This window comes from Tenrec ecaudatus, chromosome 9 (genome assembly GCF_050624435.1).
Source record: "Tenrec ecaudatus isolate mTenEca1 chromosome 9, mTenEca1.hap1, whole genome shotgun sequence".
Lineage (NCBI taxonomy): Eukaryota > Metazoa > Chordata > Mammalia > Afrosoricida > Tenrecidae > Tenrec > Tenrec ecaudatus.
This window is the reverse complement of record NC_134538.1, coordinates 48,564,938-48,592,596: the sequence shown is the minus strand read 5'-3', so window position 1 is coordinate 48,592,596 and position 27,659 is coordinate 48,564,938. Positions and strand designations below refer to the sequence as shown.

General features: G+C 45.8%; 2 protein-coding genes across 3 annotated transcripts; one reads left to right on the top strand and one right to left on the bottom strand.

Moving 5' to 3' along the window:
- Positions 1 to 3,546: 3,546 nt before the first annotated feature.
- C9H15orf40 (chromosome 9 C15orf40 homolog) lies at positions 3,547 to 26,795 on the top strand. Of its 2 annotated transcripts, XM_075558050.1 has the most exons (5): positions 3,547 to 3,690; positions 4,875 to 5,001; positions 8,415 to 8,542; positions 9,747 to 9,844; positions 24,209 to 26,795. In XM_075558050.1, exons 1-4 carry the CDS (start codon positions 3,577 to 3,579, stop codon positions 9,840 to 9,842), a joined length of 465 nt encoding a protein of 154 aa, XP_075414165.1. In that variant the 5' UTR covers positions 3,547 to 3,576; the 3' UTR covers positions 9,843 to 9,844; positions 24,209 to 26,795. The 2 variants fall into 2 exon arrangements, with proteins under 2 accessions (XP_075414165.1, XP_075414164.1); XM_075558049.1 differs by lacking the exon at positions 24,209 to 26,795 and having other exon boundaries at positions 9,747 to 10,226.
- RAMAC (RNA guanine-7 methyltransferase activating subunit) lies at positions 21,652 to 27,659 on the bottom strand. Its single transcript, XM_075558051.1, has 3 exons — positions 27,529 to 27,659; positions 24,856 to 25,040; positions 21,652 to 22,130 (listed from the first exon to the last, which is right to left on the bottom strand). The coding sequence occupies exons 2-3, from the start codon at positions 25,029 to 25,031 to the stop codon at positions 21,971 to 21,973; spliced, it is 336 nt and encodes a 111-aa protein (XP_075414166.1). The 5' UTR covers positions 25,032 to 25,040; positions 27,529 to 27,659; the 3' UTR covers positions 21,652 to 21,970.

Below are 27,659 nucleotides of genomic sequence, written 5' to 3'. Positions count from 1 at the left end.
TTTGTCCTGTGTCTCTTCGGAAAGTGGAAAGCTAGGCAGTTGACCGGATGGGCATTGAGGTTAAACCTAAGCGTTACGTAATTCATGGTGGTGCCGCAGCACTGCTGCGGAACATCTTAAAACAGCCACAGGAGCGGCCCCTAAGAACACTGCTGCGACCGTCCATGTCTAGGCCGGGTTTTGGTGGTCTCAGGCTTCCTCCCAACCCCCCCCCCCCCGTTCTACCTCCGTAGGTGGCCCAGTGAGGCCTGCTGGGCGTCACTGTACTGTGTTGCTCCCCGACGGCCATCTCTCAGTGGCTCCTGCTGAACCGTGGATCCTGCAGCAAGTCCCATACATACATTGCCCTCTGCCTCTCACAAAACCAGTGTGATTGTATACGTTCACAAGCAGAAAAAGGAATACTGTAAAAAGTCACTAGTGGGTGGGAGGGAGATTGAAACCCAGATTGATCCCCAAAACTAGAGCGTTGGGAAAAGGCTGTTTTGCTGGGTCCCAAAGTAGCGACCTGTACACCACTTCTCAAACTAAGATTTAAAAGGCTTCGGCTAGTCTGTATTTGCTGTAGAAGCTAAATACTTTTTGTGTTAAGAATGTCTGGTATGTGGCAAACAGAGAGGGCTAGTTTGTGTTATCAAAGTGCCCATTCTTTAGATCCACATGTTGTGAGCTGCTCCCCACAGGTTCAGCAGTTCAAGCCCACTAGCAGCCCCCTGGGAGAAAGACGAGGCTGTCTGCTCCCATACAGGTGAACAGTCTCGGAAACTCAGAGTCTGTGCTGCCCGGTCTTCAGGGTTATGGGTCAGAAAAGACTTGATGGCAAAGGCTTTATTTTTGTTTGGGCTTTTTTGGTAGAGTAGTGCCCGAAATTGTGAGGCTGGCACAGGGCTGGGCTGGTTTTGTTCTGTTGGATGCAGGACTGCTGTCAGTGGGAACAAGTGGCACTTAACATCAACAACAGCTTTGAAGAAAAAAACATATTGAAATTAAGCTGGTAGAACAGCCTGGTGGCCAATTACCCTATCTAAAAATCCCTCCCTTTCTATGTCCTAAAAACCACTTGATTCTAATGTCCTGCTGTAGCCATCCAGATTCCAGCCTAGAAGGTACCCTTGAACTCCACAAACTGCATCCTTCCCCCAGAGGGGAACTCTGATCCCAGCGTGCACCGCTCATTTACTCTCACTAAGTGGGCACATTTTAAAAAGCCCTTTGCGTTTCTTATGGGCTTTCTACTGCTTTGTCATAGCCCCTGTGTGTGCCGTCCCAAGAGGACACAGATCTTCCCATACTCCCTCTCTCCCTTCCATGTTCAGATGGAGCAGGAGCATCAAGTTGGGTACACAGCTCTCAGGGTGTATGATTCACCACGCATGGCTCGGAAAAGCTAAATCAAATCAACTGACAGATGCCTTAAGAAACTGGTCATCACACATGCCCCTCATTTAAAGCCCCAGCAGAGCTGCCAAAGATCTAATTGAGACTGTCATGACTTAACCCAAAGTAACAATGCATGACTGTGTAACATACTGCTTACTTTCTCTGCATCCATTCTTAAAGTATAGAGATCATGACTGGTTTAACACCTGCTTCACTGTCTCTCTCAACCCAACACTTCATGCTAAGTGACTTTAGAGAACATGTAAATGACACATTCACACCTAGCTTCCTGTCTCCAGTCATCACCTACTACTGCTTCACCACGGACCAATTATCTATCATCCTTCCACCACTGGAATAATGAAGTCAAACATACTTGCTGAGTCAGAATTGCATTTGGGTTTGTTTTTTGTGCCCATAACCCTCAGTTTTGCCCTCGGCTCTCATTCTTCGGTTTGATCTGCCATTGGACTGCTAGGCCTTTGTCTTCCCTGCTCTCCAACTCACTTCATTTCTTGCCTTCCCAAGTAGAGTCCATCTTTGATTTGTAATAACTGCCCACTGCATCAACAACCTTCAGACCCGGTACTCCCTAGATCCGTCCAGTTGTGTGCTTTTAATTCAACTTCCTGTCTATCGAGCCCCAGCTTTTAAAGCCGTAACTAAATAGATTGGGGCCATGAGAGCTTCATGGTCTGTAGCCTCAGCCAGCCTTCCGGTACTGCCGGTGAGCATGGTGTGCTAGTTCGGCAGTTCTGCAGAGTGGCTGTACACATCTACTCCTCAAGCCTTGAGCATCTCCCTCCCCTTAGCTGATGAAAGAAACTCCAAACTTTTACCGCCAACCTTACAAAGGTGCCTGCATAGATCTATATATGTATATGTGTTTATAAGTTTCCCTTTATAAAGAATTGGGGGTTGGGTCAAGACTTACGGTCAGTCTCCACTTGTGTAGAATCCCACCACACCAGGAGACTGCTCCCATTTCCCTTCTGGCCCATTCCTGTTGTTCAAATACAGTTTGCAAATCCAGTCTCCCACCACAGTCCCTGAATGTCATGGCTTTCTCCAGTACCGATTACACACTCAGTGAATTCATTGAATTACTCTATGTCTGCTAGGTTCATTTTGACTTGTCCACTTTACCTTCCCACTACCTCAACTCTGTCTGGCCACCTTCCCACCACTCCACTGAAACTGCCCCGGGGCCATTCCTACCAACCACCTCCAAATACTCTGGACACACCAGCCCTTATTTTATATGTGGCTTAAGTATCTGTGATTTCAGTTGCATGTAATCATGTGTTCCCTCAGTGTTTCCACATGGATGTTCCACTGGTATCAAAGTGTCCAGAACTGAAGTCATCACTTCAGACTCCCAAACCTCTTCCTGGAGCCTCATCCTTAACATTCCCTGGTCCTCCTACAGCCAGACATTTCCACAAACTGATCATCCCACTTCCAGAAGAGTCTGGCCATGGCCCTTTATCCCCACTGCCTGTTTGGGTGTAGACGGCACCTCCCATTAAGTGATGCATGTCCTTCCCTCCATTTTATTCTCTGTTGGCTGGCCACAATGAGCTGGCTGGTGATCTTTCTAAGAGCAAATTGGACCACGCCAACCTCTTGCTACAAACCCTTAAATGGCTTTGATGTTGCTTCCGTCACCATTTTCCCAAACATGCCAGGTCACGGTGTATTTATTTCCACTGCTTTTACACTCTGGGATTCTCGGTGCCTGTCACAAGGTAGAGTAAGTGGCCCATCAGTACACGAAGTATACCTACGCAAGGGAGACTGCGGCCATGTGGGTCTGTGGAAGACAGCATGAGGCTGCTTCTGCACCTGCAGGTGCTCAGCCAAAGGGAGAAGACACCTGGCCTTGCGCATTTCTCGTGCCTGTAGAACAGTCCGGGTGAACTGGCAATGCCTTTGTTCCCCCGATGAGGAAACAAGACTCGGGGTAATACAACTTTCCCACCAGCTGAAGACGTTAAGATTTGATTCCAGGCCCATCATCCTCGGCCACTGCAGAAGGACGGACGATGGGGCTGCTCCCGCCGGCCGGCAGGTGGCGTGCTGGGGCGGGGGCGGGGCCGAGGGGTGGGCGGGGCCGAGGGGCGGCGCCAGTCCCAGCGCGCGCAGGCGCAGAGGGCTGTTCCGGCGCTTCGCCCGCCCTCCCCTCCCCAGACGGTGATGTCGCGGCTCGCCGGAGGCCTGAGGCGGCTGTGGGCAGCACGTGGTACTGGGGCCTCGGCCTCGCTCCCTTTCGGCACCGAGATGCCCAAGAAAGCTGCTGCGACGAGCAAGGCCAGTGAGAAGCCGGTGGCGTCCCGCGGGTGGGCCGCAGGCATGCTCGCCGAGCAATGCGGGAGGAAGAGAAGCGAACCCCGCGGGCCCGGGCCAAGTGGGGCGCTGAGCGGGCGGGTGAAAAGCTCCCCGGCTCCGGGTGTAGGACCGCCGCGCCTCAGCTCCCAGACCGGCGGCCCCGCGGCCTTCTCCCGGCCTCTGGGCGGCGGCGGCCCGGGGCAGACTCGAGCTTCTTCCGGGGGCGGGTGCTCACCTGCGCGGCCGCATCTCCCACACACCCGGCTGCACGCCTGTCCAGCGGCGCCCAGCTGGCTAGCCTCTGCGTCCCTGGGAGGGCGGCCCTTCGCAAGTACCATCTCTTCCGACAAGAAAGCAGCGCCGGCTCCTCTGCCCCCGGCTCTCTCAGACTCCCCGCTAGCCCTGCCTCCCTCTCTGTTCACTGATGGCCCGCGTGCATCCCTCAGTGCTGCCGTTCGCACGCTTTATTTACTGTATTGCGTCCGTCCCTTTTCGCTGCCATCCGATCTGCCCCTGCAAGAACGGCGGGCCTGCCTCTACCTTTCTTATTCACTGCCCGACTGCATTTGTTGAATGTAGGCCTGCCCGCACAACTTGTCACACAGTAGGTAATTAACTAGCAGTCCCTGTTTCTTTCACCCACATCTGCCCACTTGCCATCTGAGTTCGCAGACACACACCTACTCCTGTAAAGAGTTACAGTCGCAGGAGAAAAACACTGGGGCAGTTCTACCCTGCCCAGTAGGGTCGCTCTGAGTTGGAATTGACTTGGTGTGGCTGCAGGGGACACAAAGGGGACTGAAACAGTCCCTGTCCCTGAAGAACGGGAAGTACAAAGCAGATAGAAGCAACCAGAATTCCTAAGTGGAAGCCAGAGGCAGGTCTTTCAGGGCAGGTAAAAGCACTGTGGGATTGATGGGAGGGCGGCATGGAAGAACTGCTTTAAGCCTTGAAGCACACACACACAAAAGCATTGTAAAACCCAAAGCCAAGCCAGTTGATGATTGCAATTTCTGCTGAGTCCAGATGCTTCAGGACACAACCAGTTAGCCTGTGTGGCTTGGTCAAAGATGACGGGAGGATCAGGTGAAAGGTGTGGGGAGATGTTTTGTAACCTGTGAGGTTGTTTTGTGACCTGTAAGATTGTAGTGTGGTTGTCGTTTTAGGGTAAAAGCCAGATCAAGGAAGCCGAGAGACCACTTCCTCCCTCAGGTCCTGTGACAGTTGATCCTCAAGGTTGTGTCACCATAGCCATCCATGCCAAACCTGGCGCCAAACTCAATGCTGTAACAGGTACCTCTGGGCACTGGGGTGGGCTCCTTTGGATCAGCCGTCTCGGCCATCCTCCTTTAGCTAAGCTGGACGCTGATCCTGTGAGAGTTGACGTATCTTCTACACCTGCACTCCATTTTCCCCTTCCAGATCCTAACGTCAAGGTGTACTTCAGTGTTGGAAAGGGAATCGTGTGATATTTAAAATATGCCAAGCACAGTGAAAAACACATTTGCCCTTTAAAGTGCAGTGTTTTAGAAGGGACAAGTACAGAAATGTGGATATGCCAAATTATTTTTCATTTAACTTCTTCCAAAAGTGGCCAGAGAAAAACAAGAAGAGTTTCCTATAGTTTAATGACTACTGGCCTAAGACCCACAGAATCAATTCCAATTCATAGCCACTCTATAGGACAAAGTAGAATGGTCCCACAGGGTTTCCAAGGCTGTAGATCAGGGGTGCTCACACTTTTTTAGCATGTGAGCTACTTATAAAATGATCAAGTCAAAATGATCTACCAATGACAAAAATGCAAAACATTTATTTTTATGTATTCATAATGCATTGAGAATTCTTTATATGTACAATGTATGTTTATGTACCTTGCATAACCGCATGAGTCTATATTACACAACACAATTAACTATGGTCATTTTTTGTCATTACCTGAGTTTTACTCTGATGGCTTGCACTGAATGGAATGAGTCAGGGATGCGTAGTCCGGCCAGTAGCTGTTGACAGCCAGCCCCAAGCACACTTCCAAATGATCTTCAGTCATCGTGGAACAGTACTTGGATTTCATGATCAAATAAGCAGAGCCGAATCATGCAGTCAAGGAGGTAGCACATTTTCTCATGTTTGGGTGCTTTCCCGCTGCGAGTAAGTTCCAGAACTGTTCACGCACTCTGGACTTCAGCTGAATGTCGGCTTGTAGTGTCAAACTCTCCCATTCCTTATGAAAGTGATACGTCTTGGTCTTCTTACTTCACAGCTCCCCGACTCATTTTAATACCCTTGCTTACGTTTAAGAGGAAAAAAACAAGGTCTAAAATTGGCAGTAACTTAGCTGGTCAGTTTTGCTGCACTTAGCGCAGTTGTTTGCGCATGTGTTTGACACCTACGATTGCATCTGTTTGGCTGCGCTGTGTATCAGTTAAGTGATGGGATTGATGATAGGCTTACGTCTATTTTTTAAATGCCGTGCAATCTACCCACACTACATTTGTGATCGATGAGTAGATCACAATAAACACATGGAGCACCCCTGCTGTAGATCTTTTCTGGAAGCCGACTGCCAGTTCTTTCTCCCACAGAGCAGCTGCTGGGGTCAAACCACTGACCTTCAGTGAGCAGCCAAGTGCTTTAACTACTGTGCCACCAAGCTCCTTGCTGGCCTATGGAAGGGGAGAAAAGCCTGATTATCAATTCCTGGGTGAACTTGTACTTAAGAACAAGATGACATTTCTGGGTCTGTTCCATCTATCAAATAAGATGGCTGGACCCTGAGGCTTTGACCTCTGTTGAGCCAGGGAGTGAGTGCATCAGGAACCCAGATGCTCAGCCTGGTTCGTGTGAATGACCTTGCCAGCCTGGATCTGTGCTGGCCTTACCGGCCTTAGACAGCATCTTCTAACTCAGCTGCTACGGACACTGTTTACATTAGTGCTGCTGTGTTTCATCAAATCTAAGATGTCGTCAGCCATACGATACACGGTGTCTTAGGTGGCACTGTTGGGTAAGTGTTGGACTGCTAACCACAAAGTCAGCAGTTCAAACCCACCCCTCCTCCACAGGAAAAAGATGAATATCTGCTTACATGAAGATTTACAGCCTTAGAAACCCTGTGGAGGGTCTTGATGTGTCAGAATCCACTCAATGGCAGTAGATTGGGGTTTTGTTATTGTTAAGAGAAAAATCTTAAAATGATATTGAGACCCTGCCTGGCCCAAGTCGTGAAGTGTTGGACTCATCACACCACACCCACTCAGAGGCCTGGCTGTCTACTCCCAGAAGGTCACAGCTTTGAGAGCTTCACAGTCTTAGTCTGACGTTGGGTCCCCTGAGTCACAGTCAACTCAATGGCAACTAGTAATGCCTCAACACCTTCAACCCATTATGAGGCACGTGTTGATTTCAAAGATGTGAACATTTGCAAAACTCTGCAACTTAGAGTCAATGACACGTGGCCTGCAGCAGGGCAGGGTGGGAAGATTGGCGCTCTTGTGGATCCCACGATGATGCTGCTTACACAGGCCAGGCGTCGGTGTGTTAGAATGCCTGGGAAGCCCCAGATGTAGGGTCATCTCGCGTGTGCATGCAAACTGCTTGAGCGAAATCCTGTCTCAGCAATGCCCGTGGAGACTGCACTGGTGTGGCAGGTTCACTCTTACAGAGCATTGTTCTTTGTGAAGTCCAAAAACACAAGTTCAGATGTATTTTTGAATCATGTCATCACTGCCTAGCCACCTGACCTTGACCAGATTACCTACCAATTTCCTCATTTTTAAAAAGACACTAGAGGAATAGTAATTTTCTTCATAAGGTAGTGAGAATTAAGCAAGCTAATATTTGTAAAAACCTTAAAACGTGTGTGTCCCTAAAATTAGCATATAGTAAGTGTTGTGTAAACGTATTAAATATCATTCGCTGCCATCAAGTCAGAGGACAGGGTAGACCAGTAGGACAGGGTAGACCTATCCTGTGAATTTCTGAGACTGGACCTCTCTTTTTTTTTCTTTTAAAGATCATTTTATTGGGGGCTCTTACAGCTCTTACTACCAATCCCTGAGACTGGAACTCTTTATAGGACTGGGGGGAAGCCCTGTCTTTTACCCTTTGAGGATTGCAGCCCAACATGTAAGCACTCTATCACCAGGGCTCCTTTATAAAGTATAGGTTGTTACATTTAGAAACGTTGGAATTGCATTTCACAAAGAGGCAAATCTAGCGCAGTACTCTCCTGTTCCGAAGAGGGGACCGATGTACAGTGCAGAGAGCTGCCGCCCTCACAGACTTCCTCAGGGACCTGGCTGGGGCAGAAGCACAGTACAGCGCCTGTCTCCCTGCCTGGCTCTTGCTCTCAGACCAAGTACGGTGCCAGGATGGTAAAGGTCCAGCATGATCAGCAGAATAGGGTAAATGTCTGATTTATTTACTGAATTGCTTTAATCACTTCCAACTGCCAGTGAATTGTTTCTGACTCACAGCAACCTTATATAGAGGTTCCAAGGTTGTAAATCTGTATAGGGGCAGACGTCTTCTCTCGCCAAGGAGCAGTTGGTGGATTTGAACCGCCAGAGTGTAGTGTGGATAGCAAGCCAACATGTACCCCCCCTACACTGCCATGGGGCGCTTTAATGGTAGAGGCACATTTATCCGCTTTCTTGTTATTTAGTAAAAGAACTGAAAGGTAAAGTCCACACTTGTTATTTCAGATTTGACGGCTGAAGCTGTCAGTGTAGCTATCGCAGCCCCTCCATCAGAAGGTGAGGCCAACGCCGAGCTCTGCCGCTATCTCTCCAAGGTTTTAGGACTCAGGAAGAGCGACGTGGTTTTGGATAAGGTAGGCCTCTCTCCCTTTAAGCATCTGACGACACACACCTATTTATAGAATGTTTCCTTTTCCAAATAACTGAAAAGCCAAGTGTTTCCGCCTCCCGTATTCAGATGTCAGCCCAATCTGTGGCTTCGTTCATTCCTGTTAGACTGTCCCCACCATGGTCTTCCGTTCCTCAGTCACTCTCAGTCCCCTAAGTCTCTTGTGTTGAGTTCATTCCCGTGTCTTTCTCTGTCTGATTAGTCTTACCTCTCCCGTGTAGTCATTCCCACAGTAGAAAAATCTAAGCCGGTGCCTGTGGTCATCTCCGTGAAGCAGCCCTTCACCTTGCTGTGATCACTAGGGGTTGCTCATTAGGAAGGCAGGAGGCCCTTGTGAAGTCATTAGAGCTGTGGTTTGCCATCGAGGTGGCCTCAGTCACCTGGAGCGATTTTGAAGTAGCATCCTGAGCGTTACCCTGGACTTACTGAAGCGGGGGCAGCCAGGTTTGTATTTTGGACAGGTCTCCTTGCTCCCCAGGCTAACTGGATAGCTCCTCTGTAGAGCCTAGTTGGTCATCAGAGCCCTTGATTTTAGAGTCCACCTAAAATCATCTGAGCAGGCCCTGCACCTGGGTTAAGGCAAGACCGGATTCCCTGCCAGTGCGCAGGCCCTGCCTCTGCCCAGCGGGCTCTCATGCTCATCCTCATCTGTGTGTGATTCTCCTTAGCTGTAAGAATCCCTGCTCAAATCTCCCCTTCTGCAAAGATTGTCGTAAGTAGAACCACAGCACTTGGATATGAGTTTGCTTTTGAAAGTTTCAGAGATATGTGACGGCAATGCTTAATACGTTTGGAATTCTTTTTATACAAAGTTATTAGAAAATTGCAGTATTTATTTTGGTCATTTAAACTATGATGTTTAAATCCAAGCAAAAACATTATTTGAGACTAGACTATTTTCAATCTCAATTCCATATGCATTTTGAATTTATTGAAAGAAGTTTTTTTTATTACCGAAATTGACCTATGCAACACAAAACCCTAGAGGGTTGTAAAATGTTCAGTACCGTGGGATCTGAGTCTTTAATTGGACCAGAGTGGTTAGAACAAAGTGGCAGCCAAGCCATCGGAAAGCTCCAGTCCCCTGTAGGGCCCGCATGAGGACACAGCTGTCTCTGGCGAGGATGTGTTGAGGAGGCTATCCTAACACTGCTTTTCCTCTGGCCCAGGGTGGCAAATCTCGTGAGAAGGTGGTGAAGATTCTGGCCTCCACAACTCCAGAAGAGATCTTGGAGAAATTACAAAAGCAAGCCGAAGATAAATAGAGGCAAGAAATTTAAAAATATGTCCTTGAGAAATGTTTCTATTACTAACAGTGAAGAGGCTTTTTAATCGAAAAACATTAAATGTACAGAGAAGCATGGACTATTTTTTAATATGTTGAATACAGATTTTTTAATTTCTGGTCCAAAATGCCTTGGAGTATGTTGACCCGATTTCACAGCACTGTAAAAGAATAGAGCTGGAAAGGTCATTCACCATGGCCTGGTTTAATGCTTTGCGGTTTGTGGTGGGACTCCTGGTGCCTAGAGGTTGAGAGACTCCTATCAAGATCACAACTGGGCCGAGTGAGACCAGAACCCAATGCCCGTGGTTCCTAACTGAATGCAATTTATTTTGATTGTAAATTAAAACATCGTATTTCCACACTTGGTGTGCTTGTGACTATTTCTGGGATTCTAAGGCCTGCCTTCTAGGCCAGCTTACAAATGCCCGAGGAAAACCTCCCATACTGCGTGGTAGTCGGGCCTAATGTGGTCTACCTTTTTTCAAAGTTATAATGAACAGTTTATGGAAAAGCAAGAAAGCATAATTAAGACTTGTGACTTATTATAAAGTTAATTATAATTTTAAGATGGCATTGATGTATTTTTCGCTTTTGAATCTTGAGGATAACTGTACTCATCCAATGCAGTTGTTCTCATGAATTCCCAAAAACTTTTGAGGGAAGAAAGAGCCCATGGACTCCTATCAGAACTCCCGTTTATAGTAAGGCTTCAAAAGTTAATAATAAATGTCTTGTTTTTATGCAGTTGGTACAAATTATAGTAGTGTAGCAAGGTAAATAACTTTGTGCTGACCAGGAGTTCTGTGCTTTAGTAAGTGCCTAACAATATGTTGGTAGACAAAAATCTTTTAAAATGCAAAATCTACGAGAAGGGCATAGAATACAAGTTCTTGATGGTAAAAGAGCCTGGGCCACTCATCTGCTCTGCCTGGATTGTTCCGTGAATAGAAACGGCAAGAAAAGAGGCTTATCCGCAATGGCAAGCTTGCATTAAAGCTCAGCTGTCTCTCCGCCATTCTGCCTCCACCTGCTTTTCCCACCTTTCAAAACCGGACTTTATGTCCATCACTGATGTTGCTTTTTAGTAGTTTCACTGGTACAATTTAGTCACTCGGTCATATTAAAGAAGAGATGTCGCAGTCAGGACCACGGGCCACTTCTGAATGTGTTCTCCCCACGCCCTGCGCCTCCTCTGCCATGTCCCTAGGCGATTATTCGTCCAGCTACCCTAGAGCCTACAGAGTTGCCTACTGTGGATTTCACGTGTAGAAAATCCTAACAACACAAAACCCCAACAGCAATGACTAGACACAACAGAAAAACCTCAATTGAAAAGAAAGCAGAAAACATAAAAAGTGAAAACAGCTCTAAAATGGGTCCAACGGTCAATAAAACAATACTACATTTTAACCTAGTTACATCTTCCCCAGTCGACTTTTCAGTGCCCTCTGTCTGATGTGTGGGCTCGGCAAAACTGGTTCTATTGGCACATAATTCACATATCAAAGAAGTCAGTAGTTCAGTCACATCAAGAAGACTTGAACAATCATCACAGTCAATTTGAGAACGTTTTCTTTGTTCTTGTCCTCACCATTATTAGTCCTTCAGCCTCAGCCTCCCTACCCCTAAGGAACCAGGAATCCAGTTACTGTCTCTAGATTTACCTACCCTGGATTTCATTTACAGAAAAACACTTTAAAATAGCAGCAGCAAAATACAAGAATAACAAAGTAAAACACATAAAACCTCAATAGAAAAGAAAGCAGAAAATATTAAAAACTAGAGTAAATTACAGAGAGGACCATATGGCCGGCCCCACTGTGAGACACGACGTCCCTCACTGACCCATAACCCTATAGGAGACAACACTGGAGACACAGTGTGGCAAAACACTAAGACACTGAGGCAGAACACTAAGGGGGTGCAACAGAACAGCAAGGGAACAGCGGTGAGGTCCCCAGGGAATGCTGAAGGTGGACTTTGGGGACCCGGCGTGGTGTGCCAACAGACTGGACTGGAAAACACTCCTAAAGGCCAACAAACACTCCTTGAACTAACTACAAGCTTTTTTTTCTTGTTTTGATACTGGTTTGTTGCTGTTGTTTTGTGGTATATTGTTGCTTGGTTTTGCTCTGTCTTGTATTTGTGCATGCTATTATCTCTGCAGGTCTGTCTAAATGAACAATTTGGAGGAGAAAACAATGGAACTGACAGTTCTGGGGGTCATATAAGAGAGGGAGATGGGGAGGTGGTGTTAACAAACCCAGGGATAAGGGAACAACAAATGATCCAAATCGGTGGTGAGGAGGGTGTAGGAGGCCTGGTAGGGCATGATCAAGGGTAATATAACCAAGAGGAATTAACTGAAACCCAAATGAAGGCTGAGCATGATAGTGGAACAAGAGGAAAGTTAAAGGAAATAGAGGAAAGAGCTAGGAGGCAAAGGGCATTTATAGAGGTCTAAATAAAGGCATGTACATATGCAAATATATTTATGAGGATGGGGAGATAGATCTATATGCATATATTTATAGGTTTAGTATTAAGGTAGCAGAAGGACATTGGGCCTCCACTCAAGTACTCCCTCAATGCAAGAATACTTTCTTCTATTAAATTGGCATTCTATGATGCTCACCTTCCCAACACAACCACTGAAGACAAAGCGGGTGAATAAGCAAATGTGAAGAAAGCTGGTGGTGCCCAGCTATCAAACGATAATAGCATTTGGGGTCTTAAAGACTTGAAGGTAAACAAGCGGCCATCTAGCTCAGAAGAAGCACACCAGCCTGTGTGATCACGAGGTGTCAGGCATTATCAGAACAAAAAATCTTATCCAAGTGAATGATGGTGGGAGTGCAGAGTGGAGACTCAAAGCCCATTTGTAGTCTACTGGACATCCCCTTATAGAAGGGTCTCGGGGAGGAGATGAACCAGTCAGGGTGTGATGTAGCAATGTTGAAAAATACAAGTTTCCTCTAGTTCCTAAATAATTCCTTCTCCACCACTATCATGATCCCAATTCTACCCTACAAATCTGGCTAGACCAGGCGATGTACACTGGTACAGATAGGAACTGGAAACACAGGGAATCTAGGACAGATGATCCCTTCAGGACCAGAGGTGTGAGTTGCGATACTGGGAGGGTGGAGGGAGGGTGGGTTGGAAAAGGGGAACCAATTACAAGGATCTACATGTGGCCTCCTCCCTGGGGAACGGACAACAGAAATGTGGTTGAGGGAAGATGTCCTACAGGGCAAGATATGACAGAATAATAATTTATAAATTATCAAGGGTTCATGAGGAGGGGCAAAAATGAGGACCTGATGCCAGGGACTTAGGTGGAGAGCAAATGTTTTGAGAATGATGAGGGTAACGAATGTACAAATGTGCTTGATACCATTGATATATGTATGGATTGTGATAAGAGTTGTATGAGCCCCTAATAAAATGATTAAAAAAACAAAACTAGAACAAATTTAAATAGATCATAAGGAAGTTCAAATGATAGGGTGCTAAATTGTAACCTATCTGCATCGGCAACAATCCACTTGCCCATGCATCCTGTTTGTTAGTCTACTCACACCCTCCTCCATGGTCAGAGGGGATTCCCCGGGCTTAATCCACATGCATTTCCCCTTCCCTTTTTCAAAACTGAAACAACTTTAATATGGATCTAAAAACGGAGATCAAATGATAAGATACTGCATTTTGACCTAACTACATCTGCCCTAGTCCTCTTTACCATGCTCTTTGTCCGATAACAGGGCTATTGCATCCCTCAACTAGAGGGATCATAGAGGGTTCACCAGGGGCCAACTCCACATGTGGACCCTGCAAATGGATTTGGGCTTCCACTGTCAGCCCTAGCCATCTGCATGCCAGGTGCTCACAATTTAAGCTCTGATGCTGTTCCCTCCTTTAGATTTGGATTATATTAGTTTCAGTCCTTAGATCCTACAGGCTGCTGTGCTTCTTCCATGTGGACTTAGTTGACATGAGACTAACCATTTACAGGCGTAGAAAAAAGCCGTCTTTCAAGTAGTGGCTGGTGCATTTTTAGTTAGCAACCAACCCGTCTTGTAAGCACTATACCACCAGGCCCCTTGGATGCTGGGTAGGAGCATCCAAATGTGCTGCTTGATACGGTTGATTATTGTAGAGGTATTTGTTGGTTCCTACCCAGTTGTCTACTGTAGTACAATACAAATACCCACTACAATACTCTTCATATGAAGTGGTTGTATTTTAACATGGGACCTTTTATGTCTAATCCATTTTTTAGAGAAACTAGGCAGTATTGTTTAATACAGATGGTACCTTCCAGTGATACTTTGTTGTCAAAATGGTTACTAGAGGCAGGAGCTGGCTCAGGAGAGTATTTTAGGACACACATTCCCCTCTTTCCAGCAAGGCAGTGCTCGGCATTGTTTCCTGGTCCCACACTAGTGGGTTCTAACTAGTGACAGATCACAGCTTAATCCCAGGTCCCAGGACCCCCGACTTGCTGTGGAGGGTCAGTTTTTGCAGCCTGCTTCAGGTGGTTCCCAACCTTGTCCCTACAAAGAGCCCAGTGGCCTGGCATCATTTAGACCAAGTCTCCAAGTCCCCATAACATTTATTTGTCTAATGACATGATTGCAGTTCTGCCCACCCTCATTAGTTTAAGTGAATATCAACTAGGAACAGGCTATGAAATAATCTTATACTGTCTTTCCTATCTTATGCATTCCTGAGAGTCTTGGCTCTGAAGAACCCAAAAAGGAGGTTTGAAAGATCCCTTTAGTGTGGTATCTGCCATCTGTGAGCCCTGCTTTAATGATAATTACTCCTGCTCTGCAAACATGATGGATTAATTACAGGAGTGTTTTACTTACCAGACACTGCTCGGTGCTTTGCCTGTCCCGGCTGGCCCTACCTCTAGAAGCAGGAGCATAGAATTTAAGATTCCCAAAGGTGAGACAGGTTAAGTGGCACCCTAACAGCATTTAAAGTACCCAAGAGCTAAGATTGTAAGTTTCAGGAAACTTTTATTTCTTAGGCCTGATGATGTAATGGTAACAAGGTGGGCTACTAGCCATAAAGTTAGCCGTTCAAAACCACCAGCCACCACTCTGAGAGTGAAAGAAGGGGCTTTCTCCTCCCATAAAGAGTTAGTCTTGGAAACTCACAAGAGCAGTTCTCTTACCTGTAATGCAGAACATGAATTTTAGAATTTGGCCGTGTGTGTGTGTGTGTGTGTGTGTGTGTGTGTTTGTTTCTCAAAGAATTCACATTTTATAATGCATTGACTAGACACTACTTCACAAGCTAGAGTTCCAACTTCCATCCAAGAGGTGGCAGCATGAAGCCACAGCAAAGCCACGGGCTCCGAGGAGGAGGACTGACTTCATTCTTGTTGAAACAGGCAGCCCTTCTGCGGTGCCGGAAGACCAGTGTGCTGTGGCCCTTGTCTGGTCTTCTCAAAGCCGTCTCTTGCACTTGGTGTGAATTGTGTCAAGTTGATTCTGACTTGTGGTGACCCAATGGGTCTGATTAGAACCACTGCTCTGGGTTTTAAGACTGACTACCAGGCCTTTTGACTGACCTCTGTTGCTCTCAGAGGGCTCAAACTACCAACTAGTCAAGTGCATAGTTGCCTCTGCCCCCAGGGACTGTTTTCTTAGGCCTCAGCCTGTCCCATCTTCAGTGAAGTTCAGGCCGCAGTGTGCTAATGTAGGGCTCAGCTTGGTCCTCTGGAGCCTGAGATCAGTGCCATGGTGGAGTCTGCATAATCCAATCTTAACTCCACTGCTTCCAGAAATCTCCTTTAGTCAGTGTTTTTGAAAATGGAATCAGGTTGGGCAATTGGCAAGGAACTGATTTCTAAATCACTAGGCACTTTATTAATTGAGTGAGGCACAAACCTGCCAAATAAATAGACTGCAGAGTGGGATCCTCTAGTCTCTTGGGAGGCTCTTCTCAGAAAGCCAGTCATCATTGGGAGGCTGTTTGGAGAGAGAGCTTGGGATTGCAGCCAGTGAAGTCAGGGGCCAGGGCACTGTGCACAGGGAGCTAACTCTTGCCCTTGCCACAGGGATGAATGCTTCTGTTTGCTGACCACGGCCCCCGCCTGGGGAACGCTGGACACAGTGATGCTTCACAGCACAGGAGCTCTTTCCAGGCTCCCGGACAACCACTTACTCTGCCAACACAGGCATTCTGAAGACAACGCGTCATGTAGGGCCCAGCATTTTAAGACGCTCTCCAGCTGTCTGCCACAGGTCCTAGCAGCCTCTTGGAGGCTAGAGTTTGGGAAGGCGGGAGGGGAAGTCACAGGTTATAGCTCAGTTCTTTTGACTGCTTTCAATGTGGCTACTAGAAAGTTTAAAATTCTGCATGAGGCTCACGTTTTCACTGTGTTGGATTCACCTCAGGCTGGAGTCCCTCATACTACTGCCTCTGGCGCCTTCTGTGGACGCCAGATACAAGCCCGCAAAGAACACGGCAAGGCTTGCTGCCGGAGTTGAAATGTCTGCTGAGAGGCAGCAGAAGATAAAAAGAAAACCCGAGATCACGTCTATGTTGGAAGCAGCTGAAAATATGGCATGAAGTTTGGAGGCAGGGTAGAAGTGAGCAAAGCAAGCGAGAGGACTGCCAAGGGGACCGAGCATGTGCAGAATGGCGGCTCCTGGAGAAGACTGCAGAAAGAAACCGCAGAGGAAAGCAGAGAAATTGGTTCCTGGGGGGGACAGCAGCACCCTAGGAAGCCCTGATTCCAAATCTGTTCAGGCCTGTGGTCTCCCAGACTCAACGTTGGAGTTACGGGGAAGGAGAGGACACATCTGTACACTCATATTGCTGATAAGAATGTTAAATGCTAGATTGTTTTATAAAATGGGGTAGTATTTATTAAAAACATGAACCCTTCAAGTAGAAAGCAAGTGTGTTGAGAATGATGAGGGCTACAAATGTGCTTGACATATAATGGATGTATGAATGGATTGTGATAAGAGTTATACGAGCCCCCAATAAAATGATTATTTTAAAAAAACAGAAAAGCATGAACCTTTAAACTGAACAGTTCTACATTGAGACTTTTCCATATCCACAGAACACAAAATAAATACCCCTTCGAAAGCATCCCAGCACTGTGAGCAGGGGCAGGAGACAACACAAAGGGGAATATGCTATGAACACCCCAAAATGAGTTTTTAGTCTGCAGCTACTGGCCTTGAGCAATGTCTGTTACATACTGCTGAGGCAACTTTGTTCTTGCCAGGTGCTGCGAAGTGGATCCCTCCTCATAGTGACCCTGTGCCCAACAGAACAAAACCCCACTCAGTCCCAGACCATCCGCACAACTGTTTTGCTTGGGCCCATTGTTGCAGCCATTGTGTCAGTCCATCTCATTGACGTCTCCCTCTTCTTTGTTGACTCCATAGAGGGTTCAGTAAACAGACAGTAATATATATGTTGGCCCACGTTAGTAAAACAAGGGACAATGCCCATGTTCATCAAGTTGGACATGGTGAAAGGGACAGAGCATCCTTAGCAGGTCCGAATAACCAGCTGAGTGCCGGGTTGCTTTTTATTGTCTTATTCTTTGTAATAAGCATTACTTTGCCACACAAAATTTATACAATGAAGAGAAAAAATAATAGGTTACACACACAAACAACCACAAACCTGACTGTTGGCCATTAGAGCAACTTTATTTACCTAATTCAGACAAAGAGATTGGAAATCCTTAGGGAGTCAGTGGCACTGATAGTGGAAAAAACCATGAGCTCATCCTCACAACATCCCCTGGAGCTCTCGGGAGAAGCCTTTAAAACCTAGAGAAAATCTAACCGGTAATTAATACCTGGGACTCTGTGCCCCTGAGGGAGGGCCAGGCATGAAAACACCAACTGCATCCACCCTTCAGCCCACTGACACATTGGTAAAAGATCTGTGCGAGGCACTTCTTACCTCCAGTCAAGCCAGGGATAACCCAGTCTTTCTCAGGCACAAACTGGCAGTAACTGGACAGCTAGTATGTTCCCAGCTCAGTACCAGGTGCTACATGAATAACTCATTCAATGCTGCAAGCAGACAGCCAGATCTCAGCAGTTTTGACAGCCTGTCCTCTTCCTTCACCTGGTTCTCCTACCGTCCCATCCATCTTAAGATCTGAGGGGTGCCCCATCCATCTTAGGATCTGAGGGGCATTAACCAGAGTGCATTCTCTAGTTTTTACCATCTGAAAACCTTGCTAACCGACCTCCTCAGAAGAATGTTTCTCTGGCACCTGGAGGTCTCTAGCGTTACAGCAGCTGAACAGTGCCTTCCTCAACGAGCTTACTCCCAAGGGCAGTCTGACACAGACATGCAGCTGCCTCTCCCCCAAAGGCCCACAGTCAAGGGAGTTCTGTGCCCATCCCAGTTTTTTCTGAGGGCCGGCTCCAGTGGAGGGCAACCAGGCTGCCGGTCAAGAGAAAATGTCTGCCCTCCAGACTTCATTGATGTCCAGTGGCATAATCTACTCAATACAGCAGGAGCCGGGGGAAATCTTTGAAATACAGATTCGAGTCCTGGAGTATTCATTTAAGTATTAACACCATTGACTTCTGGTACTGTCAAAAACATCTTTTTCCCATTGATCCTAATTCCCTCTAAATTAGAAACTTTGGACTTTTAAAAGCATACTCAGAAGTTTTATAGAGAAAAGTGAAAAAAGAGTGACCTATAGAATTAGTTTTTGACAAAGAATCAAAGCCTATTTAGTTTTTCAAGGTCCTCACATGTATCAAATATACTTTAATTAAAATATAAGACATTGAAATGAAAATCCAGAATTGGCTTTTTCAGTCAGAAGAGATTACATTTACTACTGCCCTGATCTGACATTACTAATGTAAGGACTTGTGTACGTTAACATTTCCAGACAACTGAGGTTACCCAATGGTAACACAAGCTGTGGGGGGTAGTTGCTATTTTCTGTACTTCCTAGTGAAAAACCAAACAATACAGAGCACAACTTCATTCTCTTTTCACTGGATAATAGCACTAATTATAAGATGTCAAAGAGCCAGGACATAAATTTCTATACTAATTTCCAAAGCTATTGGGGTTGAAAGAATCAAATGGAACAGAACATCTAGATAATTGCAAGGTGTGTACAATTCTATTTAAAAGCGAAGTTGGATAGGGCTATCTCAAAAGCTCACAGTTAGTGTTCTGGGGAACCTGCCAGGCCAAAGGTTATTGCCATTTTAGTTTCTAAACTTAAAACCGGCATTTTATGACTCTTAAATTCTACCATTAAGTCCTGCATTTTGCTTCAGGTGAATATAACACAGAGGGACAATCTCCGTGCCTGCTGGGCATTACAACGTGGGTACCCAAAACTTCAAAGCCCATACCTGACATCTCCCCACACCTTCAAAAGCTATTTCAGCACGGTGACTTGTTACTGTATGCTAACCTCACTGCTTTCTGGCACCCAACAAAAGATGGCTTACTATCGCAAGTCCCCAGAGGAAGCTGTTCCCCTGAAAACATGAATCCAATGTGCCCTTTAATCAACAGCTGACTGACAGCACATGCTAATTTTAGCCGGACGTTTATACATATTTTCTCCCACATTTGAAATGTAGGCTCTTTTCTGAAGGCTCTGATTGTGTTGTTTTGCAAACTCCTGAGAGAATGCGCGTAAGGAGCTAGCACCGGCTGAAGTTCCCGGTCAGTCTGCTGCCCACCTCCTCACCTGCATCCTTTCTGTCAGCACTGTGCGTGATGGCTTCCACAGGCTTCCCTCCCCACCTTGCAGGGAATGTTAATGGAGCAATGTGCCCTTGGGGAGTCAATACTGCTTCTGTTCTCAGGCTCTCCGTTTGGCCATACGTTTATATGACCACGCTGTGAGGGCAGGCGGATCATAGTCCCATTTTCCATGGGGGGCGGGGTGGCGAACACACTGCAGGGTTAGCTTCTCAAGGCCAGCCTTGTAAGGAAGGCGGCAGGATTTCTTACATCTAATGCCATGCACTAGCAGAACGAGGCGCTTCTTGGAAAGCAATTCCATTTAACACATCTTTCCCCCCTTGCTCTGTTATTTGTTGTCTTTTTCATGTGATTTTCTGTCTCTACATAAAACAGAAACCATACCTTTTATTTCTTCCTAATTTGAAGAACCCACAGTGCAGTCTGATAGTGATGGCCATCCCAAATGTAGACACAGCTCATCTTAAAAGGAGATGCTTACGAAGAACGGCCATCTCTTCCTAGCTGTACCCGGAATTGTACTAGCTAAATTTTGTTGGAAACACTCTTGTTTCCGGAAAGGCATGCGCCTGATCCAAGCCTGTATCACAAAAGCAAAAGGCAAACCCACCACCATCTCCCACTACTATTAATATGCAAGTGGTATAGTGAGGTGCCCTGGTGGCATAGTGGTCACAGCTGGGCTGTGGTCCACCAGGTCAGCAGTTCAAAACTACCAGGCTCTCTTCGGGAGAGAGATGGGGCTAGCTGCTCCAGTAAAGATTTACACCCTTGGAAACCCTTTGTAAGGTCCAGAGGTCAGAACTGACTTGATGGCAGGGATTTTTTGTTTTGTTTCCAAAAAAAACCTGAAAACCCTATGGAGCCAAGTTCTACTCTGACATGCTGTCTGTCAGTCAGCCCTCTCAATAGCTGGTTGTTTCAATTATCAAAAGCTTAAATTCCTATAAAATGATGTTATCTTAATCCCACCTACCAGATCAAGACACTGAAATGGAGAATGGTTTCGTCCTTACTTTACAGTTTTATTCTTGATGTCCCACTAAAGCAGCGGTTCTCAACCTGTGGGTCACGACCCTTTTGGGGGGTCAAATGACCCTTTCACAGGGGTCGCCCAATTCATAAGTCACAAAATGAGTTATGAAGTAGCAACGAAAATAATTTTATGGTTGGGGGTCACCACAACATGGCTGTATTAAAGGGTTGCGGCATTAGGAGGTTGAGAACCACTGCTCGAAAGAGACACACCTTGAGAACAAGTAGTCATAATACCGGCGCTCACATAAGCTGTGGTAGTTACATAATCTGTTGCCAATTTGAGACTATTAAGAGTCAACAGGTAGAGTTTAGTCCATCAATCAGGTCACAGCTTGATGACTTCATTTGGAGGTGCCAAGGAGCTAAATGCTCACTGAAGTGGGAGACACACAATGCTCACTGGAAGGGGGAGACAGACACTCTTCCTGCAAGATATTCCTATTGACGAGCCACATGGAGCTATGCTAGACCCACACCAGTGCTGAGATGCTTCTACCACCACTGGATCCACAAGACTTCCCACCCACTGGCCTGTGATTGTCCTGCATTCAGCATCAATTTATCGATTGGTTTTGGACATGGCTAATATCGGACTTAAGGACTTGATTAGGACTGGGCTGTTTTCTTAATGTACAATTACTCTTTTATATAAAGCTTTTTAAAATATATATTTAAAAATTGTTTGAAGTGAACTTGTCGCAAGACTCCAAGTCCATTTCAGTTTTACTTTTCCTCCTTTTTTCTTTAAGCCACTCAGACCGCTGTGTAGGTCTGAGGGCTAAGAAAGCTCTTTCTTATACACGAGTGTCTATGAATTTGTTTCTCTAGACTTAAGCCAAAAGAAAGATACTATGTTTTAACCTTTTACTGATGCTATCTGTGTATGACACATTACAAGTAGACATCGCTGTCCATACACAAGTTAACTACTAACCTCTGTAAAACTTTAGAAATGAGTACATGTAAGTGTATGGCACTTCTTGTCTTAGAAGAAAAAGCAGGCATTGTCCTATTTTTAAATTTTATTTATGTAAAACACAGAACGCCTAAAGGTCAAACATGGGGAATACACCAAATTGAAAAAGCACTATTAATTTATAAAATACAGATGACTGAGATAAAAGTCAAGCAATATAAACCACCATTTTGTTTTTAGGGAACTAATTTGTTCCAAGCTACCATCACACATTTCGGGTTTAAAAAAAATTAAAAATAAAGGCTCAAATTATAAACTATCCACTCCCCCAAAACAAACAGAAGATTGACAAACTGTGGTCACATCAACAAGAAGCATGGTTTTATTAAAAGCTGCTGACGTCCCTGTCAGTAGTAGCCATAAGGAGGCCGTTGGTTGTAAGCAGATTGTCCATACTGATGGCCGTAGTAAGGTCTGTGCTGCTGTCCATGCCACTGATTGGACCGGTTGTCACTTGGCCATCCTCGTCTGTTATCCCTGCCTCTGAACTGCCGGTTATCTTGCAACCTGTGACAAGACAACAGAGCTGGCTTTTAAACTTTCCTTTGAAGAACACTTGACATGTTTATCCTGGCACATTCGGTTTCTGAACCTAGTACTCCATAAACAAGGAAGTAAAATTGGGGTTTTCCTCTACAGATTATTAGCGCACCAGTTACTTAAAGTCTTAGGATTTAAATCATTTTTATACTCTTGTACTGGATACACTTTGCAAATAGGCAGGCTACAACAAATCCAAACCACTAAAATCATTTTAAATCAAACTGAAACTTACTAAATTATAAAAAAAGCAATGTGCTATTTATTCCTTTTTAGCTATACTGAATGATTACACAGAATTTCCACTGACAAACTTTCTACCATAAAGCCAAAATAGTAGCCTCTTCATGGAGTTTCATCCAGAATTTTGTGGGAAACTATTATAATCTTTTGGTATACTTGCAAGCAAATTATCAGAGTAAGTCTAAAAGTACTGCTACAAAAAATGGAAACATTTATTAAACAAAAATATCAAAATGTGAAGCTACTATTTCTATATGCTCGATTTAGGTGGCCTCACTACTGACAGTGTGTGCCCATCTCTCTAGCCCTTCTCCGAAGAACTCTGCACCCCTTGGCTTGTCCCACATCACTAGGGCAATTTTGGCATTCCAGAGCCACCCCATTTGTATTCCTTTAAAAGGCCCTTTCAGTTTTGGTAACAAAAAGAAGCCTGAAGGAACAAGATGCTATCTGCAGGGGAGAGGGAGTAAGGTCTTCCAGCAAAATTCTTGTATCACTCACTGATGACTAAGATAAAGTCTAGCAATATAAACCACTTTATTGTTTAAAATAACATGAATGGATTTGGAGGACATTATGCTGAGTGAAGCTAGTGAATCACAAAAGGACAACTATTGTATGAGACCACTGTTATAAGATTTTCACATCGAAAGAAGCAGACTTTGACAGTTACCAGGTGTGGAAGGGAAAGGACAGGTATAGGCAATAGGCTAGAAGGTATGAACTTGGGTGAAGGGGAAGAGAATATATATATATATATATATATATATATATATATAGATAGATAGAGAGAGAGAGAGAGAGAGAGAGAGAGAGAAGGGCAGGACAGGTAGAGAGGACAACTACTAGAGTAGAAAGCCTTGTTTTTCTCCCTCCGAATGGCTGTTGGTTTCTAACCGGATCCTCTAGTTAGCAGTTCGTAGCTCAAGTTGTAACCATTATGCCAAGGCTCCATCCATAGGGTTACGAATTGGGCTGTTAACTGCAAGGTCAGCAGTTTGAAATCACCAGCAGCTCTTTGGGAGAAGAACCCGGGCTTTCTACTCCATGTACAGAGGTCTGGTCTTGGAAATTCCCACGGGCAGTTGATCTTGTCTTATAGGGTTGTTCTGAGTCTGCGTTGACTTGATGGCAGCGAGTTTGGTTTTGATTTTCTGCGGTCAGGACAAGATACTGGGAGGTTAAAAAAATTGTTTGAGTTGTTGAATAAAAAAACAACAACAGTACAGATAGCAACTGGAAACACAGGGAATCCAGGACAGATGACTCCTCCAGAACCAGTGATGAGAGTGGCGATGCCTGGAGGGTGGAATGTTGGGTAGAAAGCCGGAACTGATTACAGGAATCTACATATAGCCTCCTCCCTGGGGGAGGGACAGCAGAAAAGAGGGAGGGGGAGACGTCAGACAGTGTAATATATGACAAAATAATAATATATGAATGATGAAGGGTTCACGAGGTAGGGGGGAGTGGGGAGGGAGGGGGAAAATGAGCAGCAGATATAAAGGGCTCAAGTAGAAGGCAAATGTTTTGAGAATGATGATGGCAACAAATGTACATATGTTCTTGACACAATGCATGTATGTATGGATTGTGGTAAGAATTATACAAGCCCCCAATAAAATAATTTAAAAAAAAAACAATGACATGGAATGTAAACCACCACCTAATTCAGAAGGTAAAAAAAAAATCTCATAGGACAGATCTTGTTACCCTTGAAAAATAAACAGGTGTATGGTTATTAGAAAAAAATTCCTCAGCACAAATTTCCTCACTAATAAAGTTTTCAATTTCCTTAACAGGTCTTAGTAAGTCCTCCATGATCATCCTGTGGCCTTGGAGGAAATCTATCAAGATTAATCTTTGGAGTCACAAAAAAACTGCCACCATAAACTCCTGCCACCAGACCTGTCTGCCTGGAATCTACCTGACCTTCTTAAGACAAATGCTCGGGCTATCTGAAAACTGTTGCTGCATGTGGGGGCTGCACTGGAGCACACTTTGCAAAGCTTAGGAGACCATTTGAGAAGAAGTCTGCTTAGGTTTTGTTAAACATTTAATATCAGGGTTTGTTTCCCTAACAAAACTAAGACAGATGACGTGCTGAGAGAACTTGCCTGCAGCCATCTGCTGATCACAAGAGAATGTTTTACATACATTTTATTGGGGATAAACTCTACTAGGTGTAAGCTAGACTCGGTTACTTTCTGACTTACTCTCATATTGCTTAGTCCATAGGACTTTTTGTTTTTTAAACTAACACGCACACAATTTAAGCCTAAGGGAAAACAAACCACCTCTGTTGCTGACAAAAAGTTAACTATTCTCAAGTCGTACTCTATGCCAGGCACTGGTGTAGCACTGTGAACCCAACACTGACCCCTCACTGGTTAGCGCTATCCTCCCTCAGAGCAGCCCGGGCCAGTTCTTCCTCTGAACTCATACATACCAGTTGCCTCTGTTCCTCTGGTTCCCCGCAGCTCTGCTGTTCCACTCCTCCACGATTGGTGGGGCCGCAGGAGGGCGCTTCAGGTATTCCTGATATTCTTTGTCACCTTCTGTGAATCTACTGGCAAACATTTCTTCAAAATTCGAAATGACTTCAGAAGTGTCTGTGTCAGTCATTCTGAAACCCTGTATAATTTTTAGAATTTTAAAAATTAACCCAAGTTGGATTTTAGACATTCAACGCAACATTTCCTCATTACCATGTCCATGCACTGTACTAACCAAGGAGCCTGGAACACAGAGAAGAACAATACATTGTAGACCTGTGCTCAAAGAATTCCGTCAGACAGATTTTTTAAAATGTCACGAAATGAAGGCTGGGGAGCAGGAGCTAACCTGAGAGAATTTTGGCATTCAATACAATTTGTACTTTTTCTTGTGGACCACAGGGAGTCCTGGTGGCTTAAGCAAGAAAGCCCCAAGGTCAAATTTACTAGTTGGAAGGGTCACTTTTCTAACAAGGTAAAAATCAGTGAAACTGGATGCTAAGTCTTCCTCTGAGACAGAGACTGTGAGAGTAGTGCAAAAAAGAATTCCAAGAGGCAATGGTCACTGATGATATGCTAGAGGTCAGGGAGACAAAAAGGATAATGCCCACATTTTGGGCCAAATGATTCAATGGATTAGGATACCTCAGGGACCACAGAAAGAAGCGTGGCCGGAGTACACACTACAGACGACCTCAGTTCAGTTAATTATTTGTGTCTGAGAGCTGGGTTGAGCATAAAGATGGGAGACATCAGCAGTTTTGTTGGTGTTGAATGCTGTAAGAATGAATGTGGACCATGACAAGGATCTAGGCACAGAATCTTGGAAGACATCAATTTGCAGAGGATGCAGCAAAGACAAAGAAGGGATAAAAGAAGTACACACACACACACACACACACACACACACACACACACACACACACACGAGACCCAGAAGAGATGATCAAAGCTATCCAGAGAATAAGCGTAAATGGGCAACAGTTGGAAATAGCAGAGTGACAGCGAGAACCAAAAGGTGAGAACTGAATCTAGCCGGAGGAGGTGCTTAATGCTCGCAAGGATTGAAGCCGGGCTGCAGCTGATGAAGAAGTAAAGGTCAGGTAAGGAAGTAAAAATGCATGTGGCATGTGAACTAAGCTTTCAAGAAACCTGGCTGAAAGCAGGAGTGTGTGGGAGCTAAAAGGTCACTGGAGATTTCTCTCTGGGTTTGGGTTTTCCAGGATAGGGCACCTGAGCTTGTTGACAGGGGAAGGGGTGAAGGGTGATGGGGAAGAGTACTGATAACATGAGATGAGAGAAAATGTTTGAAGGCATTTAAATGCAAAGTTATAAAGCCCAGGAAAGTTACTATTTAATTATAGCCACTGTATTCTTGTCCCAGCTTCTTATCTATAACACCTATAGCTATTGTCTGGTGGCTAAAATATTGGCATCTGTATGAACCATTATGGACTGATTCACCCATTAATAGTGTTCCTTCAAAAAATTCCTCACATCCTCAGAGAGCTCTCTACCTAAATTTAGGGAAAACGTCAGCTTATGCTGCAGAAGGCGTAGCACTTGAGGAACTAGGAAGGAGATTCTGGAAGGAGCACCCTACATCCAGTCTTCCTAGACCAAGTACTCATCAGAATTCCTATTCCCATCCCCATCCCTCACTAAGCAAAACTTCACTTTCTCTCCTTGCCTCAAGTCTCCAAAACACCAGGTTTCATCATTTGGAGCAGGGTGCCTGGAGTTGGCAAAGTGATGCCAAATCCTCAAAACCCATAACATGAGTTTGGGATAAAGCAGCCATTTAAACGGCTTGGAGTTCTGCAAAGCTCAAAGAAATCACTAGAAAGATGAAGCTCCCCAGTAAAAATCACGAAGCAATGGAAATATGCTCTTTGGGGTATGTCGTCTCTCCCATCCCTGGCCCAGGTGAAGGAGGATCACCTTTATCCTGACCCCACACACTGAGGGGGATTCCATTTTAACTTGCCCCAAGGATATGAGATTATAGTTCTATTTAATTACTATGCTAATTCTGTGGAAAGAGGCTTAGGAAGGGGAGGGAGCACAGCTTGATCTTTAAGAAAACTCTAAAAATGAAAACGAGGGCGGGAGGAGTTGGGGCTCGGTGCGCTCTAGAGACTTCCAACGCTAACATGCAGAGAAGGGAAGAACTAGAGCAGTCTAGTCTGTCTCAATGAGGAGCTAGAAGAGGCGACACGCTTTGTCCTGTGCGTCTTCGGAGCCAAGAGAGCCGGCTCGGGCCTGCATGCCCACGTCCCACGGTGTCAGCTTCTCGTCGGGGGCGGGGTCCCCCTTTCAGCTCCGTGTACTCACGGCTAACGACCGACCACGACCCTCCACAGCGTCGGCGGCGCGCTGGGAATGAGCAACCAGAACGCGGCGAGGCCGCAGCGGGAGGGGAACTCGGAGACCAAGGTCCTGACTCAACCCCACGAGCGTTTCCCCGTCCTCCTCCCTCCTCGGCCGCGGCTCCCGAGACAAGCGCCTCGAAGCTCCGGGACACGGGGGCCCCGGTCTCGGGGGAAAGCCCGGCGCAGGCCGAGGCCCCGCTCGCCGCACCCCGGCGCCCGCCGCGAGCTCCCCGCCTCCCGGACCCCGCGACCCACCCGCCGGGCGGCGGCTGTCCAGCTCGGGCAGGGCTCCGGCGGCGAGCGACTGTCCGCGGAGCTCAGGCCGCTTCCGCTCGCCCAAGGAACGGAGCCCTGGTGACACAAGGCAGCGACCACCTGACTTCCGC

Excerpts from the sequence above, each read along its gene's own strand:
- C9H15orf40 (XM_075558050.1), top strand. The coding sequence starts at position 3,577 with ATGTCGCGGCTCGCCGGAGGCCTGAGGCGGCTGTGGGCAGCACGTGGT. Across the intron at positions 3,691-4,874 it reads AAGCTGCTGCGACGAGCAAG|GGTAAAAGCCAGATCAAGGA; the intron begins GCCAGTGAGAAG and ends TTGTCGTTTTAG. Across the intron at positions 5,002-8,414 it reads CAAACTCAATGCTGTAACAG|ATTTGACGGCTGAAGCTGTC; the intron begins GTACCTCTGGGC and ends TTGTTATTTCAG.
- RAMAC (XM_075558051.1), bottom strand. The coding sequence starts at position 25,031 with ATGACTGACACAGACACTTCTGAAGTCATTTCGAATTTTGAAGAAATG. Across the intron at positions 22,131-24,855 it reads CAGAGGAACAGAGGCAACTG|GTTGCAAGATAACCGGCAGT; the intron begins GTATGTATGAGT and ends GTCTTGTCACAG.